Source organism: Accipiter gentilis, chromosome 3 (assembly GCF_929443795.1).
Source record: "Accipiter gentilis chromosome 3, bAccGen1.1, whole genome shotgun sequence".
NCBI classification, from domain to species: Eukaryota; Metazoa; Chordata; class Aves; order Accipitriformes; family Accipitridae; genus Astur; species Astur gentilis.
In genome coordinates, this window is record NC_064882.1 from 7,403,675 (window position 1) to 7,430,711 (window position 27,037).

Below are 27,037 nucleotides of genomic sequence, written 5' to 3' on the forward strand. Positions count from 1 at the left end.
TCAATACAGCATAACGTAGATCAAAGAAGACTTGTGCCCTAATGTTCTCACAGCAGACTGTACAAACTTCTGTTTTTTATTTGTACAATACCATCAGACGTACCTTGTACTTATCTCATTCCGCAGTATGAGCATGTTTATGACAAGAGTGACTGAGCTAACAGAACTTTATGTAAGAAGGAGAAGCCAGAAAAGAAAGGCAAAACCATTAATTGCAAATGGAAAGAGGGAAGCAGAAAAAACAAGAAAGAAGAAAACAAAAAGAATAATTTCCGTGAAAGGTAAAGGCAAAACCAAGAAAGAAAAACTGCAAAATCATCACTAGAGAAGTGTACTTTATCCAGTTAAAGGACTTCATTGCACATTCCTTGCTGTTTTCTCATGCCAAAGAGCTTAACCATTGAAGGTACCCCTTTTCTCTTTCTGTACTATAGCTAGAAAGAATGCTGTGTCACTGCTGACAAGCTGCTGTTCTCAGAGGTGTTCTTCAACTGAAAGTCCTATATACACACCTTTTCTGTCTCACTTTAATATGGCAGGACCTCAACCACTTTCAGTTTCAGCACCAGAAGTTGCCCAGCCCTACAGTTCTTTGCCCCTTGAATGGTTAAGCTCCTTGGCAACTGGCATTTGTAATTACCTGAAAATGTGCAGAACTTGTACTATTGGATAATGATACCGAGCACAAGGAAGTAGCATCTTTGCTTTACAATACAGGAAAAGACTAGTCTGCATCACGATGTCAGCATCATCTGGATGAGTCACACTAGCAGATTAAGTAGGGCACTGTCCTGGTTTCAGCTGGAATAAAGTTAATTTTCTTCCTAGTAGCTGGTATGGGGCTATGTTTTGGATTTATGCTGAAAACAGTGTTGGTAATACAGGGATGTTTTTGTTACCGCTGAGCAGTGCTTACACAGAGCCGAGGCCTTTTCTGCTTCTCCCCCCACCCCACCAGCGAGGAGGCTGGGGGGGCACAAGAAGTTGGGAGGGGACACAGCTGGGACAGCTGACCCCCACTGACCCAAGGGATGTCCCAGACCATATGGTGTCATGCTCGGCATATAAAGCTGGGGGAAGAAGGAGAAAAGGGGGGGTGTTCAGAGTGATGGCGTTTGTCTTCCCAAGTAAGGGTTACGCGTGATGGATCCCTGCTTTCCTGGAGATGGCTGAACACCTGCCTGCCCATGGGAAGTGGTGAATGAATTCCTTGCTTTGCTTTGCTTGCATGGGTGGCTTTTGCTTTACCTGTTAAACTGTCTTTATCTCAGCCCATGAGTTTTCTCACTTTTACCCTTCTGATTCTCTCCCCCATCCCACCCAGGCGGGAGTGAGCGAGCGGCTGCGTGGGGCTTAGTTGCTGGCTGGGGTTAAACCATGACAGGCACCCACATCAGAGAGTAGGGCAATGAGAGTACAATAAGAGAAAAATGCTTTTTTAGATTTTTAAGCAGCAGTAAAACCAACAGTGGGACTAACACCTTAGAAATCATTAAAATTAACAGAAGTCCTTCTAGGGGTGACTCTTCCAACAGAAGAAAATAAAGACTTTTCTTTGTGTTCAAAGGCCTGGAATATCTACCATTGGAAAAACAATCCTATTTACAAATGTAATGACAGTAGTGAACCATTACTATAATTAACTATATAATCTTTAGTGGAGAACCATCTTCTATGTACAGCACATTTCAGTCTCATTTTATAAAAATGGAGGCATTGTTGAGTGGTTTAGCTGAGTGGTTTCAGTGGGAAAAAAAATCATACATGTACTGTGAATAGAACTAAAATCCAAAAGAGCAAGTATTTCAGGAAAGCCTATCTACAGGTGATCAGATCCCTTGTAACAAGTTCACATAAGGTACTAAATGCTCAATCCAAATACTGGCAGGTCAGTCAGAGGAGTAAAGCAATCTTTTTCAGTGGTCCTTTGGGAAGACAGGGCTTGCAGTGTATTTGGTGTTTTCTGGTATATTGTCTACACTAAAAAAAAAGAAAAGTATTAAATACTTAAAGGACCTACGGAAGATGAAGTCATTGTGAATGACAGTCTAGTGCATGGCAGTCTCAGAAAGGAACCCATCAAAGCCCTTTAAATCCCAACTCGCAAGTTGTGAGTTGGCAGTGTATGCCAGCTTTTACCAAATCACAGCAAAATGTAGATCACTTTGGAGCAAGCTAACGACAAAAAGAGGCCATTAGGTCAGAAGCAAGCAGCGTGAATGAGGAAAGCAGCTAAGAGCATCAACCCTTTTAAGTAGCATGAGAAACACTAAACTCCCTGTCAAGATTTTTACTTACATTAGCAAAAATTTGCAATGAATCTATGAAAAATACAAACTAGGGAAAATGAAAAGGGGAGCAATGACTAGTCTTGAATAGTGTTCTCAACTGGGTTTTCCAAAATGTAAAGACTCTATCACCCTTTAATCCAAAGTAATATATTACAATGACAGTAAGGAAATAGTATCAAATGCTACCTCACAAGAAGGACTTGGGGCAGCACACTTATAGACAGAAACTCCAGTGATACATACACTGAGAAAACTAGCACCAATGCAGCAATACTATACTCAGATCAAAAATAGAAATATCCACTGTTTCACTGTCCGACACTCCATTAGTATGCACATGGCAGCACTGCAACATTTCTACTGATCGTCTTCTTGGCAAACCACTAGCTTCTTCAGTGCCAAGACTTTAGTACATGATCTTAGAGATACAAATGTATGACCTTAAAGTGAAATATATTCTGGAGAGAAATTCTTGTCTTGAGTTGTTCAGTCACTCCATTTTCTAGACGGACCAAATAAAAAGAGAAGAAAGCTATGGAGATGTGTACTTGCTATTACAAAATGCCTGCTGGCATCTGAAAATAAATTAGCAGAAAAACAGAATAAATGAGACTTGAGGCAAACAACCCTTTGAAGAGAATAATTAAGTGATAAATAAAAACAACACATTTCCAGGCTAACCAGGTACTTCACATGTAAGAAAAGGATTGAGAGCAGAGGCTGAACTAATGGGGAGAAGATGAAGAGAATCTCAAGGAAAATCTGTCCTAATATTCTGGAAGATAGGAGCAACCGATCTGTTTAAACCTAGAGGAAATCAATGACCGTTGATTTAGATAGCCGATTAAAGTAATTTAACAGGTGCACCTTCTGCTCCTCTTTCACATGTCACCATCACAGGGTGAAATTCTGACTATTGGGTCAAGATTATTTGGAATATATTCTTAGCTTTAGGAGAGAAGTTTAGCAATTAAAGCACCTATTACTGATGCGGTATCCGGGAATACAGATTTGAGACATTAATTCAAGCCCAATTACAAATAGTAATACTAAGAGGATAGGATTGGTGTCTTCTGTTTTACAGCCTGCTGTCTTTAGTGATCCTTGTGAAACTTTTCAATTAGCTTCTTTTTAGAAAAGAGGAAGTAAAAATTAATTTCCCTAACACAATTATTATTGGTTTAGGTTTAACATCGGGTTTGTTGAGTCTAAAAATGGAACTTGAATTAGCAAGAAAAGACAGCTTGAATTTGTATTCTCCCATTTTAGCCCATCATTTTTTTATAGATTGCTAAGTATTTCTTTTCCTCTGTCTCTCTACACACAGGAACCTACTAGCCTTCACATCACCATCATATCTGAATAAATTAATTTCATTTTAATCTAATCATTAGATAGTGTATCACATCAGGATCATCCTGGAAACATGAATCTCATATGAACCCTGACTCATTACACTCCTCTTTACACAACCAGTCATTCTCTGGAAGTAGTATTTCAAAGTACTGCTGATCAAATGAGTCCCATTTTTGTATAATAAATGTCTCGTGATCACTACACTGTCAAACTAGTTTTCAAGCTGTTCTTTATATGCAGAGGATGCAAAACTTTGTTTTTAATAACAAGTACACTATAATCTTAACTATGTGTGTTCTAATGTATACCAAGAGCAAGTATTTAAGACTAAATCCTCACACACACACACACACACGCAATTAGAGAGACTACAGTACAATTTCTAATAGTCTTAAACTGATTAGACCACCAGAGATTTAGTCTGAATTAATATTACAGAAGAACAGTAACAGATGCTGCAAAAATCAGTGCCTTTAAACAATCATATCTCTTCAACAGCAACAGAAACAGAATTTCTGCTTTCTGAGAATTTTGTTCAGATACTGGAAGCGGGACAACTGGAACAACTGGATAAGATTAAGAGATCCCTCTAAATAATGCTTTCATCTTGTTTAACCAATGCTCTCCATTTACAAATAAATTTAAGGGATAAAAATATTTGAAATCCGATGTCATAAATTCAGTTCTATTTATACATTATTTAATGATTTTTATTTTTAGGAATTCTTTTATTTTTCATTAAGTATCCATTAATTTTATTAATATAATTGGAGTTGGTGACTTACTACATAGTTTCTTCTGTCAGATGTCTCAGGTAAGTTAGTTATTTCTGACCTTCAGGGACATGGAAACAAGAAGGAAGTAATAGCTTGGTCAATCAGTCAAGGACAAAAGGGAATAATAGTTCCCATCCACAAACTGCAATGAAAAAAAGAGGCAAAGCACCTTGGGTGGAAAGCCCAGTTCTGTAACACTCACTGTTTTCAATATGCATAACACTGGATTCACGCCAGTTCCTCACTGGTCAAGATGCATTTTAGCTTTGCTTCTGCTTACCATCTAACAGTTACTGTATTTTTACGTTTCTGCTCATTTAAGACCATCTCAGTTTGATAAAAGCCTACATGCTACTAGCCAAAGAATATTCTGTTTCCCCCAATACTAGATGCACATAATTTAATCGAACTTTCTGAAATAAACACCAGTAATACAAAAAAGCAACAAATAGCAGGAAGAATCAGTGCGCTATTTAGTGAAGCAATCCCCACAACCTTTTTTGGAGCAAGCATAATCTGGCACTGAATCAACAAATGAGAACGTAAGTTTTCTTCTACTACTGAGAAGTTGCTGATACAGGAACGAGCTAAATCTGTAACTCTCTCCTTTACATTCATTAATCAAGGTTAGTATCACAAAATTTACAGTCTAGCTTTCTACTGGGTCAAAGACTATTGCTAACCTAATCAGAGGTCTATTGAAGAAGCCTATGAAAATACCAAAAATAATCTGAGTTTTTCCTAGACAATAAGAAATTGAAATGGAACCACCGATCCGGTTACTTGCAACATCCCCCCCAAGACTGATTCCCTCATATTCATAACTGATGTTCAGCCACCACCAGTACAACCAGGAAAACAGGAAAGTTATTGATGTCAACAAGAGAAGGATGATAAAGTACTATTCCCATTCATCATAAAATGGGCAGTAACTATATAAATATGTGAGTTATTATTAAAATGACTCATAATCCAGCTACACATAAACATGTGACTGAAACAGAACTCATTCAAAACAAAAGCAATGTTGGTTAGCAGAAGAAAACAGTTTTGAGCTCCTAAAACTAGATCTTCTTTCATTTCATTCATGGGGGTTGGACTAGATGATCTTCGAAGGTCCCTTTCAACCCAAACCATTCTATGATTCATTTATATGCAAACCAACAGGTTTTATAATTCTGAAATTTAGGAGGTTGCTAGATTATTAAATTATGATTATTTTTTTCCCAGGAAGTTATCTCCATATTCAGACATTTATTATTTGTTAGAATGTATTTCACCACCCTGGTGGAGATCATGTACCATCTCTGTACAAAGTATTTTATATTTACAGCTACTATAAAAGAAAGAAGTAATACCTCCAGACCAGAGATGAGGAGGATTTCATACCTGCCTTTCTCATTCAATGTCACTTTCCTTAAAATATTGCATAAAACTAAAGGTCTCAATCCTGTATTTTCAGTCAGAATAATGAGCAGTCATGAGGGCCCAGGATATCTAGACAATGCAAAGCCTGGCAGGAAGCCTTCAGCAAGAAGTCCTCTCACCGTGCACAACGGTACCAAAAGAGGACCATTTGTGAAAGAGAAGAAACTTTGGCTGGTACAAAACAAGATTCTGCACAAACCTCTAAGAATCACATTTTTTAATGATACAAAATACATTTAATTCATTCATTCTTCTGCTACAGGTATCTGCTGACCAACAATGGAATAAAACTGACAAAATCCATCTGAAATTTTACAACTGCAAAATACAGACTTACATTTCAGCTAGAAAGTAAAGGATTAAGTATTTCACAGATTATACATCATAGATCTTACACTCATGCCTTGGAAGACCTGTATTCCATGTCCAGGTAAGGTCTATATTTAAGATCTATTTCTGCAATATTCTTGATTTTACTTTTGTCTTAATTACTACTAGGAGTTCGTGGTGGTTACCAGTAATCAATGCAAAGCCATTTTTATGTTACCACATGGAAACTTAGTATTAAATGGGATTTAGAAATAGACTTTTTAAAAAAAATTTAAATTCATGCCCGCTCTAAAACATATATGCCAGAAAAAACAGGTTGTTCTATTTTCTGTGCATCTTAGTGTCAGTCTTCTCCAAAAGAGAGAATGTGTAAGAGTTAATCTGTTATTCTGTAGCTATGCACCTTCTGTAATATAATGATGCTTGACTGAAAGCAGTGTAATGCAGTAATTAACAGAAATAAGACAACCTAAGATTCTGGAGTGGGATTTAAGAATGGGGTTGTTCAGAAACATTTTGGTAAGACATTTGTTTTCTGTCAACTGAAACTTTTTCTTGAAAACAATCTTTTCCCCATTTCTTTCTTCCCTCTCATCCCAAAAGAGAATTTCTAAGATTCCAAAATAGAATTTTGGGTCACAAGCATAAAGAAAAATGGCAGAGAAAAGGGCAAGTGTTCTCTAACTGGCACTTACTTAAAACAATACATCAGTTCAAGTACCTGAATCATGCAGACGAGAAAGTCATTTGATTTTCCCCCCTTTCATACAAATAAATGCTCTAACATACTTCTCTTTCTCCCTTGCACCTCTGTCCCTCCCTCCTGCCTACCTATTTTCTCTTCCTATGTCTTCCTCTCCCTCTTCAACTTTCTCTGTCTTTTTTCCTTACCCGTAAGAAATTTCTCATGGATTGTCTTTCCTCACTCATTAGAAAGGAAACTAATGTCAAATAAATGAATTTTTATGTCAAACAGAATTCTTGCTTTCTCACCAGCCCTTAAAAAATCTAGACTCATTTCCAGCTCTGCTGTAGATATTCACTATGACCTTGAGTAAATAATTTCTTTTGCACTGCACGTGAGAAGAAGAATAAAGTTCTTCCATCTCCCTCATATACTTGTCAGTTCTGAGCTTTTTTGGGCCAAGGATCAGGACTTACTATACGGCTGTGCAATGTCTAGTATAACAAACCTGCAATACCTCCAGGGACATCCAGACACAAATGTAATGCAAATAAATGCAGACAATGCTCTGCAGTACAAACTAGTTCTTATTTACAGTTGCTGAAGGGTTCTACCATGAAACTGTTTGCACAGTTACCAAATATACAGCAATCACTCTTAATACCTGCTTATAAATACAGAAGTACTTACAGGCTTTTGGAACACTGAACAAAGTATTCTCAAATTAGCAATCTTGTATATTATAGCAGTCTGATGCAAAAAGTGATTGATAAAAAGGCTATGTAGTTAAAATCCCTCAAAACTACTGACAGATGCAGACCAGTCTAAATGTAATATCCCAAATGCTCTTAACTGCCTCTCATCATCTTCAACACTCCCCTTGTCACTAGTGTATGATACCCTTGAGGAAATGGAAATAATCTGAAATGAATACCAGGACTTCAGAAAAAACACTGATTCACAATCAGATTGCAAGTCTTATGTACACTGACCTACAATGGTGTGAGTTGTAACGGTATGATTTATATGAGATGATTATACATATGATTTATATGTGATTGATAATAGTCTGCATTCAAAATCAGGCTCCTCAACTTTTTAACAACTGTTTCATGCTATGCTGCAAATTGACTGGCAGAAGCATTTCCCTTTTCATTGTTCTTCCCTAAGGGTTAATATTTAGACCATACATTTTATTCCAGAGCATATATGCTTTGTTCAACTTGAGCATAAGCTGAACTAAGTCTTTCCATAAATAATTTTAAAGGAAAAAAAAATCACAAAAAAATCCCCAAACACACACAAAAAAATCCCTAACCCCCCCACCCCCCCACAACCCCCAAATTGCTGAGGCTTGAAGACAAGTGCATTTCAAAAATCAGATCATTTTTAAAGCCTAGTGGAACACTAGCCTACAATTTGAAAAAAAGTGCCTGTCTTCAAAGAATTGCAAGGCCTTGAAACCTACCAAATGGTATTGTAAATGAAGGACTGGCTGATACTAGAAAGCCCTCAAACTGCAGCTTGGTATCAAAAAGCCACTCTTCAGTCCAATTTATGTTTCTTCTTCAGGGGAAATATCAAATCCCAGGCTAGAATTACACACCACTGTGACAGTTAAAACAGAACTCCAGAATAATGCAAACACTGCTGTTCACATTCAGGACTAAATTAGACCCAGTAAAACAATCAATTTCTTATATCAAACATTTCACTTTTGTTAATACTACATGAGGTAAAACACAGCAAAGCAAAAAACAGAGGAGTGCTCTTAAAATAGCAATGTATTTTTCTCCCAGGAAAAGTATCATGTCTATAACTTATACATGGATTGAACTTGGCAGCATGAGCATCTGAAACAGGCTCTGGGGTTTGTAATGCCACAGTAATGCATTGCCAGAAGTTAATATTAGTAAGAATTCCAGAAAAGCATAGGGAAAAAATGCACCCAGTTTCCCTGAAGGATACATCACAGTACATTCAGAATCTTTTGTCAGAAAAGTGTATAGCATTTTCTTGATAGCACAGCAACTTCATCTTTTTTTTCCCCCTCTTCATTTTAGTGAATTTATTTAGAAACTAGCAAAACTGAGAATTAATGCAACATGAAACCACAGAATATTGCAACCAGGAAAAAAATTTTAGTATGTATACTAGGAAAGTAATGTTATGACTTTCTCTGGAGATTGCTTTCTAAAGCTAATGTAAAGACAAGTCAATTAAATTTGCTTTGTGTTTTGTATCTTCTTTTGCACAAGAGGAGTAATCTTTTTCATTATTGAAAACATGCATGTAGGAGCATATTGGTTCCTATTATCAACTATTCCAGAGTGAAGGCCAAGTCATACAGGAGAATGGTAAAAGAGACACTTCTAATACCTCTCTGTATTCCTAATTCCTGGAGTGGATGGCAGGAAATCTGGAACACTGGTGTGAACTTGTCTGTCCTTAATTGTGTCAGCTGACAAGGCTTGCCCCTTCTGGTTCTGCAATGCAAAGAGTTCCGAAGTGATGCACTCCTGACACATGGCCCCATTGACTCCTGCCTATGATGTACTTCTGACAAATCATCTGTTCTAGAAGAGGGATATGCAAAATCACAGGAGCAGGAGATATAACGGGAAGGAGGACTTGAAGTCACCTATCATATGCCAGGCGAATCCCTTATGTCCCAAAATAGTGAATACAATAGTGATACAGCAAACAAGATGAGCCCCTACACATTCTCCATCCCCACTGCCACTGGCTCGGCAACTTGCATCCAAACAGCCAACCGCTCTTCCCTTAAAAACAAGACGGCCAACTCCAGACTGCCTACTGCAAACAGGTCCTGGCCTGCACTTTCCCTAAACCACACATGGACATTGGCTGCGGCTAACTGGCATAGATCAAAACCTGTAGTGCTGGTACAGCTAGAGTAACTAAGGATGTAAGCCCACTAGATGACAGCACATTACAAGGCATTACCAGGAGACAGAGAAGACTACTTGCAAGTTGCAAAATAAGTAGTTAGAAAGTTTATTTAAAGGTGAAATTACTCATGCTAATCAGATAATCCTAAATGATCACACATGAAAACTTTATACCATATCCAGTCACTATGAATTGTTGTATCACCATCACATATTCTTTTATAACACACATTCTTTTCTATGCCATTGAAAAAATGACTTCACAAATATTTTCAGGTTTAATTGTTTGTCCTATTCTTACACTTTTAAAAATAATTTCTATACAAGGTTATTACAATAAATCTCCTCAGTCTCTTCACACTATGCATGCACATCTATTAATTTTTTTAAACTGACACATGTCCCTGCTTTTAAGACCCAACCACTCACTACCTCTGCCTACTAGAAGGAGGTCTAAGGTCATGCTAGGGAGGGGAACAGCCCTCTTCTCCAATGTTACAATCTAGTTTATAGTCTTTCAGTTACAAGACAGCGGACAGTAGGTTAAGCTTCTGCTAAATGAGCGTATCTTCCAAGTTTCAGAATGTGAAATTAGAAATTAAAGAAAAAACAAACTGCTACATCACGAGTTTCAATCGCCATTGAAAAAAAAAAAAAATCCTTATTGTGTGCATTTTTTAGACTATGCACAAAGGGTAAATAAATAACCATTCTGTGCTGTGTGTGTTGCCTGAATCTTAAAAAGTGGTAGATTATCATCACCACAAGATGATACACATGCGTATTTTCTGAAGAGAGACATTTGGTTTGTTGCACTTGTCAAAGAGTTTGTGAAAAGAATTTAAAATACTGAAAGAAATACCATCCAGGTGTTACATTTTTAGAGGAATCAATAACTGCTACCTGACATTTTATCAGAAAACTCAACCACAATGCTGATGATTTAATTGAAATTATTCCTTTTAAAAACATAACTACAGCTTACAATGAATTAAAATTAGATGTGATTACAATTAACCATTTCTCAAAAAAGAAAACTTACAGGACATTCACTATGAGAGGAGATGTATGACTAAAGATCCAAAGATACTCAATCTGAGGAGGAATAATTTTAAACACAGAGAGAGGTGCATATGTAGACCTTCATTCTAGCCTATTCTGTTCATCAAGATTTCTCTTAAATCATGTTTTCAAATAATCTCCAGAATATTTGTGTTGAAGAACAAGCAATGGTTTGAAGGAATTTCCATCTTGAAAACTGCCAGAATTCCTATATTTTTTTACTAATTATAGTTTATTTAGGCCAATCAGTTGGTATATTCCAAATCAAATATTAAGAGTTGGTAGTATTGCTACCTAAGCAAACAGCATGATTTTAATAAGGACTGTGTGTTCTGCTCAACTGTGACTACCTGTGGACAGCAGACCCAAGAGCCCTATGGAGGAACCTCTGGTCTGGGCGAGAGTTCTTGCTGCCATTTGGGGGGGATGACCGAGCAATGACTGTCCCTTCAAAAACACGCTTCTGAGTGGGAAGGAAATCCAGACACACAAAACAGAAAGAATGGTAGTGTGCACTAGTATCCAGCTGATACCATCATGGTATTAGAATTACAGCCTCTGCCTGTCATCAGCCATAGTAATTCAGTAACAGAAAACTCACCATTTAATTCAGCCATGTGTGAACTCTCTGTAATATTTATTCTTAATTTAAAACTCCAAATGTTTTCCATATATTTTGTTTTTTGTAATTATGTGGGTGAGCTAAAATGGGATGAACTATAGTCAAATGCATGGGGAAGCCTAGAACAAATCCTGTGAATCACAGCCCTGCTGAGCTTCTGCAATCCTAGATAACTGTTGCTGACATGCAAGTACCCTGGACCTTTCAGGATTCAGCCCTATAGTAGCTGTCAGAGTGAGTTACATCAGCTGAATAGAGATTTTGAAGGAAAATCTAGTAAACCTATTCCTGAGGGCTGCATAAGATTTTGTGATCACTGTTATTTCATTGCCTGTAAAAAGGTACAGACATGCCCGAACAAGGCTGTTCTGTTCGCTTTCCTCTTGATGCCCTCGTTTGCTATTCAACAGCATACCACTACAGTTATTCATGCTATCATTCTGACTTCCAGGTTTAAATTGTTCACTTTTCATGCTGTGTATTAATAATCCAGATCTTGACAAGACTGTTTTATTTGTTTGTATCTGTGTTTTTCCTTCAAATTTTGCTTCCTGTTCATACACAGGAAATGAAAAATCAGCATAGTATATAGCACATATTATGTGCCTCTAAAGGGTGATAGGAACAGATTTTTCTCATCCACTTCACCCTAAATGGAACTTCTATTCTTTGTGCTCAGTAATCCAGAAAAAAAGGAGGAGAGAAAAAAAAACCTGAGTGCTTTATTGCTGTCTCCTGTTTTCCCCTTCATAGAAATGGACCATGATGTGAATTAAGCATTCCCTGCATGAGGATTATATAGAAATAAACACACTAATCTTATTTTATCTGATGACCAAAAGGAAAATATAATTCCTAAAAATAATTATTCTTCTCATTTTCCAACCCGCTCCTTCAGCGAATACTTTGGACGAAACAGATTGTCTGGCAGATCATGAAAAGCACAGAGAAAGTTGAGCACCCTTAACAGAAAACATCCTGTCAACAGCATCCGAATCTTTAAATCTAGTGCCCACCTAGCTTAAGTGTCCATGAATGTAGCTGCCATAACAGCTAAAGAAGACAAAATCTCTATCCACATAGCCAAAACTGGACATACACAGAACTCTACAGATTAAACTCCCTACCCTGAATTTAATCCAGAAACAATGAAGCGACTAGACCCATGGGAAGAGCAAGTACCATGTTGCTCATGGCCAGTGCAACTTGAAATACAAACAGCGTTAACTTTTACCACCTAAAATATACAGCATAGAATACAAACTAACTCCAGGATAATAATGAACTCATTCAAAAAAACACACTGCAATCCCTCCTAAGGAAGGCCAAAAGACCTATTTTCTGTTACAATATCAGGTTCAAAAATACAGGTCTACTAGTACAAATTAAGATTAAAAACTTCAGTCTAATGAGAAACCTTGAGGTTAGTACATCCCAGACAAAAGGAGACCTGACCGTAGAACTGCTTCTCTTTTCACACATAAAAAAACCCATTCTTCTCGCCCTGGCCCCAACTGCATTCCAAAAAGATTAGGCAAAAAGTCAGCTCCTCTTTTCTACCATCCTCTGAGCTACCAGACTCTCTCACTACTTTCTACACCATTGGGCTATTCCAACAGAAAGGTGGACGATCAGCACAGCATCCAGACCACCATACAACCAGAGTGTTTAAAACCATTATAGCTGAGAAAGTAGTTTCTGGCCATTAATCCCGCTTCCTTTGCCTCAGACTGCCGTCAGTCACCCAGAAAGGGAAAGGAACAGTTTTAGTTTGACAGTCTCAGTTAGAAGCTTCTAAACAGCAGCTTTCTGTCATTTAGGCTGACTTAATCTTTTCCATTAGGTGCTGTTACCAATTTCATTGTTAGGCATCTAATTCTCACCACTCAGTCTGGGTAACAGATGCCTCCAGCCTTGCTCTATTCCTGGACTCTCGCAAGTTCCTAGTTTGTACACATGACAGTGTTATGCACCATAGTTTCTAAATCACTTTGGGGACTGGCCTGTATTGGCCTACTTTACAAAAGACAATTGGAGATATCACCACAGCTAGGAAGGACTCATAGCAAGTGTATAAAGCCACCAAGGGTTAGAGACCAAGGAATTCCCAGAAATATCAGAAGCAACCTAAAATGCAATGTGCACATCTGCCCCTGGCTTAAAAATCTGGAAGGATGTGTAGGACAATTCTGAACTGCATGAGATTTTTTTTTCTCAAAACTCTCTTACAGTATATCGACAGTGAGGTATACCTTCTCCTGGCTTATCAAGTTATACGGTCTCTCCTTTGGTCTGTCATACACATTTAGGAAGCTGCTTTGGAACAAGATGAGATGTCCTGAGTTCTAATACAGAAAGCAATCAGAAAACCAAATGAACAAGCAAACAAACAAACCACTGTACACCTATCACTAACGTCACTATCACCCAACAGATCTGTATCCTAAACAAAATCAGTCACTGAGCAAGGAATTCTTAACAAACTTAAACCTGGAAAGCAGAAGGCAATTCTAATGAGATGGACCAGGGTTCCTGAAACAGACTTTTTGTATACTTAGCTGGTTGGCAGAGTTGAAAGGAGGAAAAGGAAGCCTACAGAAAAAACACAGCCTTTTTCTTAAAGAGAAGGGGAAAAAAAAATCAGACCAAAAGCAAATATAGTTAATCGCAGCGCACAAAACTAAGCTCACAGTTGGTAAGCAATCTGTAGTGATACAACTAGGTTAACCATGTTCCTGAAAACATTGCTAGCTTCCTCAGGAATTTTCAAGGGCATTTAGTAAATAAGACACTGAATTTTAAAGGCACAAATTTCTTGCTATAGAACCACCAAAGTGTCAAAATTAAATAACTAGCAAAACTACTTTCACAGTCTTTTTAATAACCCAGTAGTAGCAACACTTGTTTTGGAGAACCGTTTTAAGCACTATAAGGACAGAACAAAAAAAAAAAAAAAAAAACCAAAAAAAGAGGAACATACCAAGTGAACTTTTTTCCTAATACATCTGGTTTTTAAGGCAGCTGATATTTAGTTTGGAAAATGGCTTCCACGTGCTGCAACATATAGATCTCAAGAAGTCATGTAACAACAAAATACTGCAAAAATTGAACGCTGCAAGTTCCTGGAGTGCAAGATAAAGCCAGGAACACAGGCACAGGAAATCACGATTCTGAGTACCAGAAAATGAAAAGCAATGTTAGGAGTTACAACACTCACTGAACCACTGTATTCATGGGTCCAAAAGGAAGCCAGAAACAGTTCCATACAGAAAGGAAAACAAAAATCCTAAGGTGAAGTAAACCATTTTTTGCATCTCCAGAAGGACAAAGCTAAATGTAGTAATACTGGAGGCTCTTCAACATGTTAGAATTGGCATATAGTATCCTTGAAAGTATGTATGTATTAGGAACGACTAAGTTATGACTTAATATCATCCATGCTTTCCACTACAAACACCAACTAATTGCAACAGTACTTAATAGCCTACAAAAACGTCAGAGTTCCTAAAAGTTGCTTGGGTGTTTACAGACATGCTCTTTTCTCATGAAACTCAGGAAATTATTCAGGTACTAAGTACATGTACCAACTGCTATTTTAGACACTGGAGTATCTGAGGCATCCCCACAGGCTGCCAGATGCACTACAGGACTTACAGGACACTCTTAATTTTCTGGAGCTGCACCTTGAGGTCACACAGGATAGCATGAGTATCACAAACTGGGTATTCAGCTATATTAATTGCAAGTGAATTTGAAGTGTCCCCACAAATGGAGACATTGAAGAATATATTCTCTTTTTATCATATCAAAATAGAGGTAAAGAGATAAGCTTAAAGAAACATTAAGTGCTCCACTTGCTAAAAATTAAGTATTTGCAGCTCACAGATGCTTGCTTACTTCTACAGAGAAAGTACACTAGTGAGTTCTATAAAGTCAAGCCAAAACACATTTTCCTACAAGTGAAAAAGGAGTTAAGAAAAAATGAAAATTTCAAATTTATGCAAAGATTTTACCAATAACATCCATGATCAAATGCAAACAAAGGAGGGGAGCAAGCATTACGTTTTTCCTCTTCACCTACACAAGCACAGACCAAACCTTTCCTTTTTTAGCTAAGCTAACAGTTCTATTTACATATTTATACTGAATTGAAATGGTCTAATAATTTTTCTAAGGTTTCCATGCTGAATCCTGACAAAGCACTTAAGAGATGTGTGCAATACTTAAAAACAATGGGGTTATATAAGCATGCACCATAAAGTTTTTGGAATCAATATTCTGTAGATCCAATAGATGCTCAAACATCTCAGTACTTTTTAGGAATTATTTAATCCCTGCCTCTTATCATACACGAAAAATTAAATCAGTCTTCCACTCTCATACAGAAAAAGAAATAATATGAATTTGGGATCTGGTTTTTTTCATACTACCATCAGTGGAAGCTTGACCATTTATTTGACTGAGCAAAAATAGCCTGGCCTTATTACTCTGGAGTCCCAGACTACGGGATCAGGTTGCTGAATACATGAACTAATCCGATTAATCAGTAAAAGGACTGAATGACTTTTCAGTCATGACTTTTCAGAATTTCAGCATGATCTACTCTCACCAAATGAAAGCACCTTAAAATGGGGCAGATGTAAGGCTGTGAGTGAAATTAAAACCACACTTACACTGCAACTTATAATGTGTGGTGACTCATATTCTCATCTATTTCCTGATCCCTCAAATCCATCTAGTCTTTAAAGATAATAAAATTATATGATTATGTTTCCAGGTGTTCATTTAAAATGGCTTCAAAAGTTTAAAGCTGTGTATAAATCTGGCCAATTAATATTTGTTCTTGAGCAATTATTTAAATTAATATAACTGAATTTTCCTAACATTGTCTTTTTTTTTCCTCTATGCTTTACCATAATAACAACAAAGGGCAAGAAATTGTCTTCCTGTTCCCAAAACCTAAGTTACTTCTCCCCCTTCCTGCATCAGGACACAAGTACAATTACTGAGATTTTTTTCACAAAAAATTAATCAAGGCAGGAAAAATGAAGAAGAGTGGAGAGAGAGTGGACAGAGAGGGAGATTGATGTCAAAATAAAAATGGCCCAGCACTAAGGGCATTCAACTGGGAAGTGAAAGACAAAGGGTTAAATTCAGGTCCTCTGTCTGACATGGACAAGATACGGAATAACTGGGTTAAATTCTGAATGATTCTCCTAAACACTCACTGTAATTCCAGTGTAGATCAATCCTGGTTCTGCTCTATGTAACATTGCTTTAGCTTATGTAAGTATGAGCTTGGTATGCGCTAGCCATGCAAACTATATTTACCCTGTTTTTTAAATATTACACCTGGAATAAACTCCCTGATATCAGTATGTCTGCACAAGGTACAATCACACAGGAAAGTTTTGCTGCTTGCAGGATCCCACATTTGTACGAAGAACCCCCTCTGAGACTGTACTATTAAAGTGTTATGGAATTTGCTACATTAATATGAGGGGAAAACAAAGAAAAAAATCCCAAAACCCAGCATTTGGGCTTGGAAGACATTTTGTCAAAAATAACTCGTAACTAGTATCAGGGAGGAACGTTTTGAGCATGCTAACCCTCAACATCCTCAATTTCAAAGATTTATGAGATTATTGAACAAATTACTCTGACTTGCTTAGAACTGTACAGTCTATTTCATTAGCATACATTTGCAGACGTGCTGAAATAGTTCACACATATAGAAAGGAATGCAACAGATTCAAATATTTTAGATCTACATTACATGGGATGGCAAAGCACATTCACCTTTTCATTTTATGGATATAAACCAGCGTCCTACAACTACCAAATACATTCATAAAAGGCAGAAAACCACAGAAAATAAAACAAATCCTTTCTCCAAGCTGCAAAGAAGTTGCAAAACTGTTCTGTTGAGCTCTCTCTAGCCCTGTTGCTGACATGAGCTCTGAAAGCAGTCTTCGTACAGATGATCAGAAAATCTCCACATTACCTAACAGATTGCTGTTTAAATATCTATCATACCAAGTGCTTAGAAAGAATCTGTTGTTTGTAATTTTCAAAGTGTGAGAAAGAAAATTAGTTCACAGCATTTGCAATAAGCAGAGGCATCTTTTCCACCCCAAGTCATGTTTTTAAACTTTCAAACACATTTATAGTGAGAATAAATTACAGTGGTATGACAACCTTAACCACAGCAGCCTGAAAGAATGTAGCAACAAATCAATGCAAAATTAACTACCCGAAATTGAGATTTAACTGAATAGGTGGGATAGCATGGCAAGCACGTGTTCATAGATCTATTTTGAACATTTCATATAATTAGCCACTGTCCCTTACTGAGCTTCGAAACTCTTCTTTGACACCAGTTGTATGAGTATGCATTTATGAGTCAGGGCCAATAGGAACATTTTACACAATTTTGTCCTACTCTTGTTCTTTGGAAGAATCATTTGGAAAAAATACGTCCCTTTTAAGACACAAATGGCAAAGTACTTTTTCTTTTTAACAGTGAAATGCAAGCACATTTACCTTCTGTAGTTAAGTAATGAAGATCCCATTTCCATGTGCAATAAAGCCCAGTAAGTCATTCATGGACTAGCTCAAGTGATTGGTAATTCAGTTACAAGCCCAGCACCCCAAGCATACAAAGCAATCACACGCTGATTTAAGTCAATGAATACAGACCTGAATATCCTTCCTCTGATATCAAATAAAATAGTAGATTAGAGTTGAAATAAGACATTTCTTGTGCTTTATTCCATCACTTTTAGCTGAACTGCATGTAACATTTCAACCCTCAAAAAAATCCAAAATCCTATTAATTTCTCTGAGTCAAGTCTGGGAGCAGGTGGTGGGAGACAGGAATAGCTAGAAGTGAACCACACCTTTCTGCACAATCGTAATGAATACCTTTTTCTTGTAATTTTTTTTTTACACTCTCATAAAGCAACTAGCCATAGGTAAATGCACTAAGTATCTGTACATTAGATCAGATTCAGGACAGAAATGTTAACTGTCTATATTAATTTCCCAAATGGAAACTGCCTGATTTGAGAACCTTTCTTAAAACAATGAGAAGAAAAAAAAAAAGGGAAAAAAAATCACAGATCTGTTATGGAATAATTGTTAAACAACGGGGCATAGCAGCATTGCATTAGAAAGTCAGAAATGTTCTATGGTAAGCCTAGATACAGGTAGGTAAAGAAAAGTAAATAGTATTTCAAAAGACACCTACACCACTTGGTAACTGCATGCAAATAAATACAATAGCAGTATTTTAAGCACAGTTACTGATTTTAGAAGGTCCAATACAAATTTGTTCAACACGCTGTTATTTAAAACCTGCTTTTACTCCTTACTGTTGATGTGTTTTGCAATATGCATTCACTACGTTTGTCTGATGCTTTTATTCACTCCTTATTGTTTATCTATAAAGAATTCATTATTGGAAAGACTTACTCAATTAAATCAAAGCCCTTTTTCAGTTTCAACAAGGTTACATCTAATATGTACTTGTAGTCAATGCAGATTTTTTTTTAAATGAACTTACTAAAGGGAAACATTAACTTTTCAAGACAAAATAATAATAATGCTCCACAAACTTACATATTTTGTATAAAAACATGCAGACTTTTGCCCTATATCTCTTCAGAAATCTATATGGCAAAAGGAATAAATCCCTTGATCACAGTCTTCTAAAAGCAGATGCCACTGTATTCATGTTCTGATAAATGCAACGGTAAGTTACAAAATAATGGAAAAATCTTGTTGATTTCAGAAACGAAAGTTCCAGTTAACTGTCATATGAGAAACCCATTCACATAAACATATGGAGAGAGTTTGATATATACAACTAAACTAAATTTTTTATCTATTCAGGTATCTTTTCAGTGTTATTTTCAGTATGACCTGACATTCCTCGGCTTCAGTTGCAGTGACGTTGATTCCAGAATATGGGCATGAACCTTCAATATAAAAAATTAGTAATTCATGCACCCAATTCACAGGGTGAGAACACTGACATACAGTGATAAATTGGCTTACTAGTAAGAGCTCTGAGATAATTCTCTTCAGAAAATGGATTGCAGGGTTTAATCAATGTCCTGCTTTTTATTTGTGACATTCAAAATAAACTATTGTTCACTAAATAAGTACGTATGTATGTACCTTAATATATACGTGTGTATATACACATACATATATACACATGGTTATGTTTACTATGGGTTATTTCCTCTTTTTATTTTCCTAAAAATTATTCTGACCAGCACATATCAGAGACTTTTTAATTTAAAATTGTTTTTTCCTTGAGCAAATTTTTTCTTACAATTTCATCACGTTTTCACAGAATTATGCTGAATATCTTAATTTTCTACATAATGTTAATAGAACAGTCTTTACCAGGTTATTGTATTTTCAAACTAATAACATGTTCCCAGTTATTATATACTTTCCTAAAAATTATCAAAGAATTATCTGTTAAACATGCCTTAATCCTCAAAAATATTTTAATCATGAGAAGCTTGATCAAAGAACTAATGAAATCAGCAGTAACAGTATCACTTAACGCAGTGGCCCTTGGTTTAGGGTGTGTAACGCACACTGGATAGTATGGTAAGTCTTATGCACAGAAGGAGTTAAGTACATCCCCAGCTATGTATAGTCAATAGTTCTATCAAAGCTGCTATAAATTAAAGCTTTCATTAGCATAAATATCAAAAAGTTACTACATTTTCATATATTAAATATAAATAAAAGCATATATAAACATGAATATATTGAAGAGATTGACTGATAATATTGGTCAATTTAAGAGCTTGATTGGTATATTTAAGGCTTGATTGATATGCTACTCACAAACTGCTATTAAATGTAACTCACTTCAAGGTTTATAAGAGTAAAATATATATTCATACTATATTCAAAACTGCATGGTAAATTTTTATTTCAGATATATGGACAAAATTAATGCAATAATCACCTAATAAAAATCTGAAAAGTCAAGCAGCCAAGTAAAAACTGTCATATTTGTATCTGCCCACATTCTGGATCACGGCTGTGTGAAAATGCTCTGTGAGGCAGAAGCAAAGATGCACAGCAGGGACAGAACTGTCACACAATAAATACCCCAGGTTTCTTTATGACTGACTCTCAGGAGTAGAAGAATGTTTAAAGTTTGCTACAGAGCTTGATTTTGAGGGGAGAAGTCTTTTGAGAGCAGCAAAAGCACAAGAGTACCTATGGTAGGCTACACCGTGGTTTTATTGTATCATTTTACTACAGCAACCCATCCGATCTTGTCCATTTTAATTACAAGGGGGTACACAACCTGCTTCACATCTGCTCAGAGCCTGATAATTGTTTTATAGCAAAAAAGAAATGAGAAGGACCGGGAATACGAATGAACTGAAACATAGGCATTTAATAAATTCCTCCTCTCCTTTAAAATCAGTTATAAGAATTTATTTTGAAATATATTTAGGCTTGGTCCACAGTAATTTTAATTCAAACAAATGCATCTAAACTTCTCCCATCTTTACCACTACAGGATATATTTTTTTTTGCTTATTCGTTAATCATTTTGCCAGCAGTGTGCTGAATGCTATTTCTTTAAGAATGCAGTTTAGAGTGTTATATTCCAAAATGGCTGGGAAAACCTTTGCCATGACTCCCAAGTTGCAACATGCTAGATATTCATAGGTTTTCAAAGCTGCTGGTTGAAGATATAATGAAAGGATCTAAGGTTTATGCATGAATCAGCATCCCCTTGTCATAATGTCATGGTGCAGTGATCCCTGCAGAGCTGTAAGACTTGATTTAAAACAGAAAAGCTCAACACTGGCTCTTGAGCCAGCAGGATTAAACATCCAGGATTGTGCATATATTACCTCTGTGCTGAAACTACGATATGAAAAACTTGTTACAGTTATGAAGGTTTTATAGTACTTCATAGGAAACGTCTCTTCAGGTGACTCCAATATCCCTTCAGTGCAAAAATATGTGAGTACACAATACAAATATCCCTCTTTGGGTTGGTGGATTTAAGGGGAAAGGATTTAATCTTCACTAGTTTCCTCTTTTCTTGACAGAATTAACAATTTTTAAAAAATCTGGTATCACTTACAGTCAGCACTTCTCCAATTACAATAGTCTCAATTACACTGTGCTGAAGGACAATAAAGTCCAGTGGTTTGGATACCTTCCAATTCCGCCCTATGAATTACCTGCAGTGCTGTACCTTTGCTCCAGCTGTTAACAGCCGAAGAGGTTCTGCTAGTGGACGGCTTTGCTAACATTTGCCTTTACCACCTAGGCTGTAATCCTCCAAATCACCAAGAATTCTCAAAGAGGGCTAAGCCTTGCCCATTTCTCTTGAAGGATATAACAGTAGTCATGGCAGTGAACACCTCCTTTAATTGTGCCATCAGACTGAAGAAAGACTGCACTATCTCTCAATCAAAACCATTAAGCCTCCTAGTGACATCGACTTGCAAGGTGCCAAACTGCAATTAGATTCCAACAGCTACTCCCCATGACTTGTCAACACAGCGTTCATAGGCCTTGCAATAGTCCAACAACCTAAAGGGACTATTATGGATATATTACGTGAGTTAAGGCTACCTACTCACAGAGTGTCCACTCTTCCTCTGCTACATCCATCTTCTGGTCACCTTTAAATGACCGAGTAGTCCTACTGTTTCAAACATTCCCCGGGGTACATGATCACCGTCCCCTCTTTTCTGTAAGTGTAGGAACCTGATTTAAAAGTAGTACCAGCAGTACAACTTGTTAATCTAAAAACTGTTTGTTCCATCAACGAACTCTAAGCAAGTGCTGACAATAAGTTTGAAGATTCCTTTAAATACTTTTACAGTGGGTTTTTTGTCTGTCTGTTTTTACCCGGGATGGAATTGTACGCCCCGGCCTCCCGTTGGTTACCAGGCGGCGGGAGGGAGGCAGGCACACCCCCTGCGGGCGGGCGGCGCGGCGGGGCTGGGGGGGGGGAAGCGCCGGGCTGCTGCCGGCTGCCACCTGCCGGGAGGCGGCGGGCGGGCGCCGGGACCGGGGGCCGGGACCGGTGGCCGCCCCACCCGGGGCACACACCGCACCTCCCACACCGCCCTCCGGAGTTTCTGCAACTGGAGACCGGGCTGGCTTAGGGTTTTTAAATCAAACGCTGAAACATTTCGGTCGTCGATTTTAGAAAATTTGTTATTCTTCGGGTAGAAAAGGGTCATTAGTTCTGTCACGGTATGAGCCTGCCACTACATTTATGTAAGGGAAAATCGCCTTGCTGGAGTGAAGTACCTGGGTAAACACCGAAGCAGTTTCCGTTTCATATTATCCTACGTTTCTGTGACTTTCTTTTACACCTGCATTGTTTTAACTGTTGATAGCACTGGTTTTGGACATAGGTTTTTTGTACACTCTTCTGAAAAAAATCAAACACAACCAACTCGCTTTTTTCAATACACTCGTTCTTATTTGAAATAAAGAGGACAAAAAAAAATGGATCATCCTTAACCGTTTGTGCATGCAGTGCTCTGCAACCAACTGCTAACTTCTGCTTCCTATATGGCAAGTATTTGTCTTCAGAACTCCTTGTTCTCCAATCAAACCTTTCTTGAAGGTAATCAAGGAGATACTACACATATTTTTAGCATATGCTTCACCAGTCAATTAAATCGAATTGACAAGATAACTTCACTAAACTGTCAGTGGTGATCGAGGTGACGAAAAAGCAAGTTCATGTTCACGTCTTAATTTGGTGCTCTTCAAACTGCTTGGAAACGGAAGCCTTGGACAAGGTTCAGACAAAGGGAAACCTGAAACATGGACAGCATCCCCCTTGTGCTGGAGGTCTCAAAGTCCATCGCTGCAGTCTACAGCCTACACTCATCACCTGAGTATCGTAACAGTTCGGCCAATGAAGACAGCTAAGCTCACGAACAAGACTGATGCATGCATGCAAACACAGATAAAAAAATTTGGATGGGATTGGAGAAAAATATGAATCCTTTACTTCTGCAAAGACCAGGTGGCTGTATTTATCTAGTACTAGTAGGGGAAAAAAAAAAAAAAGAAATCGGGCATTTTACACAAATTATTTTCAAGATTTCATTGACTTCACAGAATTAAGACCCGTCACATTTTTGCAGAATGCCATCCAGACTGCTACACAACCCCTTACTTCACCAACCGTCCCAGTAACATATACTGCAAATACTAACCACATGCAGTTCTGGTTGCTGGAAACCCTCATGACCTAAGCAAGCAAGAACTCCCACAGAGCTCGTGAAGACAAGCAAAGTAGCCTTAGTGTGGCCCATTACGTGCTCTGACCCTTTCTGACTTTAGCTGCGTGTGCTACACCCTCCTATCCTCATACACGCATGCCACCAAAAGCTCCTTGGGTTGAGCTCTTGCACCACCTACCCCAGCGTCTGTGCCGAGAGGCCCCTCTTGAGCACCACCGCACCTACCGAAACGTAGCTCAATTAGGGGAGGGGAAAAAGAACAAAACAAAAGGTCGCCAAGGGAGGGAAACTGCTCTCGCTGATAGCTAACCTCCAGATTCAACGTCCCTGACAGCCGGGGAAGCGGCTGGGGGGGGGGGGGGGGGGGGGGAGGAGCGCGGCGCTGGGCGGCCGATGAGCCACAGCTGGGCGGGAGCGGGCAGCACGGGACCAGAGCGGGCTCTGCCCCCCGCCCCCGCCTTGCTGGCCGCGCCGCTGCGGGACCCCCGGTTTCGCTTGAAACGGGCAGATGAGGCAGGGGGAGCGGGGGAAGGCGGGCACCCCTCTTCGCCCTGGGAACGCCTGCCTCACTCTCACAGCTCTCAACGCCGGCACGGGCAGCGCCCGCAGCCCCTTGCCGCGGCTGCCCCTTTATCGCACGCCCGGCCGGCCCTTCCCCGCTCCGCGGGGCCAACCTGAACCACGCCGGGCCAAACGCCGGGCGGCTGCCGGCGAGGGGGGGGCAGGCAGCGAGCGGCAGGCGGAAGCAACGATTCCCGCGGGACCCCCGCCGAAGGGCTCCTCTCTTCGCGCTCGGCCGCCCGCGCCGCACCACCCCGCCTCCCCGAGCAACGCATGTGCTCCGCGCCCCGCGGCACGCGTGCGGCCGGGCCCGGCCTCGCCGGAGGCGGAGCCAGCCAGGGCAGGGCAGAGCCGAGCCGCGGCGGCCGCCCGCGCGGCCCGCCGACAGGGGACGGCTCGCCGCGGAAGCCGCGGGGGCGGCGGGCTCCCGGCGAGGCTGAGGGGGAGGCGAGAGGGCGGCGAGATGGAGCCTGGAGCGCCGCGCGGCGTAAAATGGCTGATCGCCCCCGCAGCGGCCCGCTTCCGCGCCCCCTCGACTGCTGTCGGGAGGGGGCCCCGGCCCGGCCCTGCCCACGCCGGTTAACGGGAAGGCGCCGCGGCAAAGCCCGCGCCCAGCTGTCGGGCGGCGGGGGAGCGCTGCGGGAGGTCCCGCGGCCGCGCAGCCTTATGTAACGCGTGGGGAGAGCCGCCGGGCGGGGGCGGCAGGCACTATTTTAAACCTCCGCGAGGGCTGGGGAGGCGCACGGAGACACCCCCCCCCCCCCCCCGCGCCCCGTTTGCCCGGGGCCGGAGCCGGGCCCGGGCCATCCGGCACCTGCTCGGCCGCGGCGGCGGCGCAGCGCCCCCCTCACCCCCACCCCAGCACCCCCACTACTACCACCACTACCACACACACAGACAGGAGCCCCCCCCCGCCACGCGGCGCCCCGCCCCCGCCGCCAGAGCAGGCTGGCGGGCAGCGCGCGCAGTGCGCAGCGGCTGGCGGCGTCCGTTACTCACAGGCGTTGGTGACCGCGAAGCTGTTGGCCACCTCCAGGTTGTCGATGTGGGGAGTCAGCCTGAACTCCGAGGTGGAAAACTGAACCATCCCTACCCGAAACGCGCTGTACTCCTGATCGGCGCCCCTCGGGAACAGCCCCCCTGCAGGGAAACAGGCACAGGCGTCAAGACGGGCAGAGCACCGCCGGGGCCCCGTCCCCTCCCGCCGCCGGGGCTGGGCTGGGCTGGGCGGGGGTGTCCGGCAGGCTCCGCCGGCTCGGGCAGCGCTGCCGGAGCGATCCCGGCGGCGGGTCCGTCCCGCGCCTGGCCGCCGCCGCCGCGGAGCCCGGGGGCGCGACGGGACGGGGGGTGCGGCTCGGGGGAGGGCGAGGGGACCGGGGAGACGTCGGCCGCGGCTGCCGGAGGGGACCTCACGGGCGCCTGGCGGGTACCGCGGTGGGGCTGGGCGCGCGGCGACATGACAGGAATGCCCGAGTGACACCGGCGGGGATGAGGGAGCGGGAGATCCGTCGGGAGCAGAGCGAGGTCCCCCGGCATGCGGGCACCTACCGATCTGTATGCTGTTAGAATTGACCCCCCAGATCAGTCCCCACAACACGGGAGCCAGGAAGACAGAAATATGCATAATCTTTTGCATTTCCAGGAAAAGTAGAGCATCCACAAAGCCACGGAAACAGCCCTTCCTTCTTCCCCGTCCTCCTCCTCTTCCTCCTCCGCGGAGCGCGCTCGTCAGCAAATTAGATCCTCTGCGCGCCGGGCGAGCGGCCGGCGGGAGCACGCCAACCGCGGGAGGAAAGGAACGAGAATATCCCCGCGGCGGGCGCGGGAGAAGCCGGTGCCCACGCTGCCTCGAGAGCTGCCGCCGCCGTCGCTCCGGTCCTCGTCCCGGCTCCGGAAATAAGCGGGGGGGGAGGGGGGTGTTGGAGGTTGGTGGAGAGGGGGGTGGGGGTGGCCGCGTGCCGTTGGCGGCCGCGCCGCTCTGCTCCCGCTGCCTGAGCGCGCCCGCCGCCCGGCCCTGCCCTCACACGCGCTCGCCCGCGCTCTCCTCGCACTCAACGGGCGGGCGGCGCAGCCGGCGAGGCGGCGGCGCGCCTGCGCGAGCCGGGGAGGCCGGCGGGAGCGCGCCCTTCCCGCCCCCTTCGCCGCCGCGGCCCGCCCCTGTGCGCGCGGCCGCGGCGAGGGCCGCCGCCGCCAACCTTCAGCACCGCGGACAGCGGCGCTGCGGCGGCCGCGGGGGGGAGGCGGCGGGGGCCCGGGCCGGGGCCGGCGGCAGCACCCACACCCCCCCACACACACACACAAAGATCGTGTCTAAAGTTGGGTACCTCAGCCCAAGGTGTGTCCCGTCCCCCCCGGAGGGACGCGCTGGCCGGCGCACACTGCCGCCGGCGTGCAGAGCCCCTCGTGTCCGCGCTGCTTTCGGTCGGGGACGTGGGTCAATCACGCGCCGATTTCTCTCTTTGACAGCGGGAGATGTTAGCTTAGATGGAAAACTGAAATGCAAAAACACCCCCCCCCAAAAAAAAAAAACAAACCACAAACCACCCAAAACTAAAACCCTTAAATTTTTTTAGAGGGTTTGTTTGTTTATTTATTTCACTAGTCTTCACCAGGCTGCCATTGGGATGTAGCCACCTCCCAGGTATATCTGAAAAGCGTATTTTTAACTGATGTGCCCAAAACAGACAAGTTGGTATGCAGGAAGGCTTAAGGCAGTTCAGACACTTCATTTTCAGGTACAAT

The 27,037-nt window shown here is 41.4% G+C and overlaps 1 protein-coding gene across 11 annotated transcripts in view; it reads right to left on the minus strand.

Moving 5' to 3' along the window:
• Positions 1 to 26,137, minus strand: part of GRIA2 (glutamate ionotropic receptor AMPA type subunit 2) — a 96,053-nt gene extending 69,916 nt beyond the window's left edge. For all 11 annotated transcript variants that reach the window (XR_007510116.1, XM_049833611.1, XM_049833584.1 and 8 more), the window contains exons 1-2: positions 25,844 to 26,137; positions 25,295 to 25,435 (exon numbers count right to left, since the gene is read on the minus strand). Coding sequence is in view for 10 of the 11 variants with exons in the window: in XM_049833611.1 (XP_049689568.1) it covers positions 25,295 to 25,435; positions 25,844 to 25,931 (229 nt within the window). In the remaining variant the exon portion in view is untranslated. The remainder of the gene's footprint in view (positions 1 to 25,294; positions 25,436 to 25,843) is intronic.
• Between the last annotated feature and the right edge of the window lie 900 nt (positions 26,138 to 27,037).